Genomic DNA, 5,976 nt, shown 5'->3' on the forward strand with positions numbered 1-5,976 from the left:
ATATATAATAATAATAATAATAAATTGATTTTGTACATATGTATAGTGATTAAATAAAACATGAAAGATGATCGTGTAAAGAACATAATAGTACACATTTGTTTGTGATTGATATTTCAAAATTACGTGATTAATATTAAATGTCATAAAAACTTTTATTAATTTAACATTGGAATAGTATAATTATTTTTTAAACATAATCTCAGATACCACGTATCCGCAACCTCCAGAGCGCGGACCCGCAGGAAAAGGAAAACTTTGAAAAGGTAAAATTATACCTTTATGAACCATTCAACGTTTAGTAACTTAAATATCTAATCCTAGATATTTAAATCAATTCTTTCATTCATACACATTCGCCCACATATACACACACACACACACACACACACACACACACACACACGAGGCGTTCTTGCTTTCTTTACAATTAAAATTGGTAAGTTTTTTGCGAGGTACAAGTATTTTATATATTTATTTAAAAATGTTATTGATTAAAAGTAAAAAAAAAACGAAAATTTATTTTTAATTTATAGTGCATAAAATATGAATAATCCTTGTTAATCATGTAAAATAATAATTCAAATTATATTTACAAATTGCGTTGTGATAAATTATTGGTAACCGTTTTTGGGAAATCTTTGGGTACCTTTTGGCATTTGGATTGGAACGTCCTGTCATCTATCATTGTTGCACTATGATCTGGATTATAAGGTTTTGCAGAATGCTGTTGTCAAAGTGGTTATACCAACAGAAAGGTATTTGTTGATTTTAATATATAACGACAGATCTTGTAAGTATGTAATTATGAAGAATATTTAGGCTTCTGTTGTGAATAAAATAATTTGTGTCAATGGGCATTGACACAAAAAATACACATACATACTTAATTGAGTTGCGTTATAGGAATTTAGTCATGTTAATACATAGAATGGTGGAATTTGTAATTCGAGAAGGACCAATGTTTGAAGCAATGATTATGAACAGAGAATTGAACAATCCAATGTTCAGGTATATATCTTATTATGTATAATATATGCATCTTTATCTACATGCAACTAAACTAACAGAAACATTTTTATTAGTATAACTCCAACATGTAAAATTATTCAATTAAAATGTATTAGAAGTTGAGAGCCAATGCTGGGTATAAATTGCTGAAGTCTATATTTGAACTGTGTGGTTGTAAATGACTTGGATTATATAATTTAAAAATTATTTAACATTTATAAATATTTTATTCACTGTTTAGTTAGTTAGATATAAGCCGTTAGCTATGTTTATCAAGTGATATATTATTAACATTGAAAATGACATAATAAGTTTTAATGTTTATTTAGAATTATATGTAACTTCAAATATAAAATTTACATCCAACATTGGCTCTCAGATCCTAATACATTTTAATTGAATAAAGAAACATTTTCAATTTTAGATTTCTATTTGAAAATTATTCTCCTGCACATACTTATTATCGCTGGAAATTATACTCCATTCTACAAGGAGATGTGCAAAAAGAATGGCGCACAGAAGATTTTAGAATGTTTAAAGGTGGAAGTGTATGGAGACCACCACCGATTAATCCTTGGACGCAGGGTATGCCAGATGAATTGATAGAAATGGAAGAAAGGCAAGAACCCAGGAGAGGTAGTCTCTCAAATAGGTAACAACAAAAAATAGTAAAAGATTATTCATCAAGATAAGATGTCCAAAGATATAATTAAGCCACATTATCTTGTGAAAAAATATATTAAAAGATAATTATATATACTTCGTGAAAAATGTATGTTAATTGTTTGAAAAATATTTTTTTCATAGTCAACGAGATCGCTTAGAAGATTTATTGCGAAACATATCACCTGAAAGAATAAAAGTTGCAGAAGCAATGGTGTTTTGTATAGAACATGCAGAAGCAGCAGAGGAGATTTGTGATTGTATTTCAGAGTCATTATCAATACTGCAAACTCCTGTAAATAAAAAAATTGCAAGATTGTATTTGATATCTGACATATTACATAATTGCGGAGTCAAAGTGACCAATGCCACTATTTATAGAAAGGCGTAAGATATATATATGATATATAGATATATATAATGTAGATATATATATATATATATATATGTATGTGTGTGTGTATGATATACATATGTATATGTGTGTATTTATGTCACATGCTTATCTTTATTTTTTTTTATTTAAAAGAAAAAATATACATCAAAATAAAAAATGCATACGATATTAATTTCATATTCATTTATTTTACAGATTTGAAACGCGTCTTTTGGATATTTTTAATGAAGTTCATCAAGCGTATAAACAGTTTGACAGTAGATTGAAGGCAGAAGGATTCAAAGTCCGTGTTATGCGAATGTTCAGAGCATGGGAAGATTGGGCAGTGTATCCAAGAGATTTTCTCGTTAAGTTACAGAATACTTTCTTGGGTCTTGTTTTGGTAAATTTTTATTTAACAGTAATATTTTTATGGTTTTAGATTTTGTGATATGATATCTAATACTCTAATTTCTTTTTTAGATGGATGAACCTGAGCCTGAGAACGATGAAGACATCGACGGTGCACCATTGTCTGATGTTGATGGCGATGGTACTGAAGATTTGGACGGAGTACCACTTGATGGTGCAGCTTTATTAAAAGGTGCCATGAAACATGGTCTCACATCTCAGACAACTTCAAATTATGATGATATTGACGGAGTGCCTAGTAAATATGCGTTCCTAAACACATTCATAATTTTGTATATTAATAAATAATAGAGCCCGATCGAAACTTTTATCGAAACTGAAAACGAATACTCATTACGTGTCAGTTTCGACTGAGATCATATAGCTCTTCTTCATAAATATGAATCCTTACCCTGCTAAAGGGGTGAAAGGGAGGAGGATCATTAGTTATCGAGCGATTCCTGTTCGTGCAAGTTTCTTTGCGTCTTTCGATAATTATAAATTATACTACATTTTATTACATTTACTATATTTACTACATTTTATTTTCCAAAATAAAGTGCTTATATTTATTCTAGAAAGTTGAAAGTATGTTGGTGAATTTTTAGAGATTTTTTTAATCATTCTGAATAGATGAAAAAAACGTACAGATTCTAGTGCCCTAATATGAAGGCATGAAATTCTATCTAATAGGATTAATTTTAATATGTGTAATTGTTTCAATAATTAAATTATGATGTTTATGAAGAAGAAGTGTTTATATTCTTCGATCAAAATTGAACATACAACCGAAATTTCGGTTTTTGATTTCGGAAATTTAATTACTGTTTCAATAAATTGATATTTATGAAAAAAAATATGATATATGATTACGTCATATGACCTTTATAGGATTCCTATTTTTTTAATTTTGGTTTCGGTTGAAATTGATTTGTAGCCGAGCTGTTTCGGTTCAGTTTCGACAAAAATTTCGGTCGGATTCTAATAAATAACAATGTACAAACACATTTATGTGCGCGCGCGCGTGCATACATAACATACATACATGTATATTTGCGTAGTGGATGAAGATATCGATGGTGTCCCAATGGACGATGACGATAGCGCAAACACACGAAATAAGGATGACGAAAAAAAATCAACAATGCCAGCTGGATTTGTTCCTTCACGATGGGAAACCGTTGATCCTGATCAGGTTTTCAGAATATTTTTTTCTCAGTAAATAATTGATATCTTCTCGTTCATATCTTGTTGACACAATTTTTTCATCAGGTCGAGGCACAGGCAATGACTACCAGTAAATGGGAAGAATTAGGTCAAAATGAAGATTCCAATTCTCAAGATACTAGTATGGATTCCAGGTAAAATTTTTATAATAACAATTGCATTGATAATGTATTTTTGTTAATATGTTTACGTAAAAATGTATATTTGTAAAAATTACTTAACGCAGTGGTAGAGATTATAATGAAGAAAGGCGAAACAGACTACGTGAGATTGAGGTAAAAATCATGCAGTATCAAGATGAGTTAGAAAGTGGTAGAAGAACTTTAAAGTCTGGTATGACAATACAGGCACAAGTAGAACATTATAGAAAGAAACTTATAAGAAAGGTAGGAAATATATTTATTCATTCCGATATACAAATAATTATATTACACATGTACATAATGTGTACATTTCTATAGAGTGAAAGGGAAATGAAGGACGTAAAAAGTGAAGAACGAGATGATGAAAAACGAAGAGAGAAGAAACGAAGCCGAAGTACGACACCGGAATCTCCTAGTCACAGTTACAGAGATCGAAGGCGATCGTCAAGCCCATCAGCAAAAGTTACAAGATATAGGTAAAAACTTAGGGTAGTATTCATAATCCGTTCTTATTTTAAGACTGTGTTAAATAATATCTTAAAATGCTAATATAGCCTTCTAATTGCCTATGATGTCTTAAGATCTACTTAAAACAGTCTCAAATATAAGAATCGACTATGAATATCGATCTATACATTTTTATTGTGCAATATTTGGTATTTAAACGATATTCAAATCAATATTATTCAATCTAGAGTTCTATTGCAATTTTCAACTGATATTCTTATATAGTCTATATGTAACTTGAAAGCACACTGTTTAATTTTTCATGCATTATGTGTGAAATAATTACACGTTGTCATTTATTTGTACTCGTAATATATATTTTTAGATCACGCAGTAGATCGCCGCGCTGCAAACGCAGATCAAGATCTCCGTATAAAAAACGCGTACCAGTTACCCCGTCCCCTCCTCGTATTCGACGTACGCCATCGCCTTCCTTTTCTTCAGGCAGAGGATCACGCAGATCACCCGCTAATGAGCGGTGTGATAGGAAAAGACGTAGATCACCATCTTTGTCACCCCCACCGCCTCCACGTACTTCCTCTAAACATAGAGCTTGTAGTCCGCCTTCCCCTTCTCCACGTAAACACAGACATAAGCATAAATATTGAATCATAATATGCCATTGCACGAATTATCTTTTCCACAGGATACTATTTTTTAGAAATTTTTTTAGATCTCACATTTATTATTTTACGATATGCCACATTCGTAGATATAAATTAATGTGAGACTGAAAATGTGAAGATTAAGATTTCGACGATTTTTCGAATTTTTCTCGATATGATTAATTCGCCTATATTTTCAGAAAATATAAATTTCTCATTGCTTTATTATCTCTAAGTAAAATTATTTTTTCTATAAAATATATTTTGTGTTGAATAACAGAAAACAATTAAACAGTCATAACAGCGCGCATTACATAGAATTATAAGACAGCATGATATAACGTAAGCAATATTTTATTGATTACCGAAACTCACGCGCATCGCATGTGATGGGAACGCAGGGCAGGTATCATTTTTTAAATATACACTTTAAAGACGAACAGAGATTGTATATATTAATTACAGAATAAAGGTAGAAAATGGTCTTCTTTAAGTTTATGCAAAAAATATAACTTCTTTATCTAATAGAAATGAAAATATTTCAAAATTGAATAAAATAATCTTATATGTATTTAAAAAAATTGTTTTCTTGCATTATGAACGTTTCGAATAAATTTTATATAAAACAATATTTATCGTATCATTTTTGTTTTACGTCCTTTAATCTTTTTACAAGAAATATATTAATTATATGCTTTGCACTTTATTATATATCGCCACAATTTACTTAATTATCATATTTAATTTTAAATCAATTTTTTAATATTGTATAAAGCATACCTATATCCTTTTTTTAATCAATTCAATTTGTATGTATGCTAAATCAGTCATCTTTGTACATAAAAGTTTAATGTCTTTGATAAAAATTATATGTATATATTAATTGAGCTTTAATAAAGTTAAGATATTTCAAATCTTAACATTCTTTATGTATAACAAACAAAAATGAAAACAATTAAGTTAAAGATAAATTAAAGAAAGAGAGAATAAATTATAATTTTTCTATGAGTATGATATTGATTATCAAGTATAA

At 29.4% G+C, this 5,976-nt stretch overlaps 1 protein-coding gene across 2 annotated transcripts in view; it reads left to right on the plus strand.

Moving 5' to 3' along the window:
• The window catches only part of LOC108689360 (U2 snRNP-associated SURP motif-containing protein), an 8,056-nt gene extending 3,022 nt beyond the window's left edge, over window positions 1-5,034 (plus strand). For both annotated transcript variants that reach the window (XM_018196093.1, XM_018196092.1), the window contains exons 9-20: window positions 207-266; window positions 715-758; window positions 907-1,011; window positions 1,436-1,663; window positions 1,819-2,061; window positions 2,267-2,453; window positions 2,534-2,720; window positions 3,523-3,656; window positions 3,734-3,822; window positions 3,915-4,074; window positions 4,150-4,307; window positions 4,664-5,034. In XM_018196093.1, the coding sequence (XP_018051582.1) occupies window positions 207-266; window positions 715-758; window positions 907-1,011; window positions 1,436-1,663; window positions 1,819-2,061; window positions 2,267-2,453; window positions 2,534-2,720; window positions 3,523-3,656; window positions 3,734-3,822; window positions 3,915-4,074; window positions 4,150-4,307; window positions 4,664-4,946 (1,878 nt within the window). In that variant the 3' untranslated portion in view covers window positions 4,947-5,034. The remainder of the gene's footprint in view (window positions 1-206; window positions 267-714; window positions 759-906; window positions 1,012-1,435; window positions 1,664-1,818; window positions 2,062-2,266; window positions 2,454-2,533; window positions 2,721-3,522; window positions 3,657-3,733; window positions 3,823-3,914; window positions 4,075-4,149; window positions 4,308-4,663) is intronic.
• Window positions 5,035-5,976: the final 942 nt, after the last annotated feature.

This window comes from Atta colombica, unplaced genomic scaffold (assembly GCF_001594045.1).
Source record: "Atta colombica isolate Treedump-2 unplaced genomic scaffold, Acol1.0 scaffold27, whole genome shotgun sequence".
Lineage (NCBI taxonomy): Eukaryota > Metazoa > Arthropoda > Insecta > Hymenoptera > Formicidae > Atta > Atta colombica.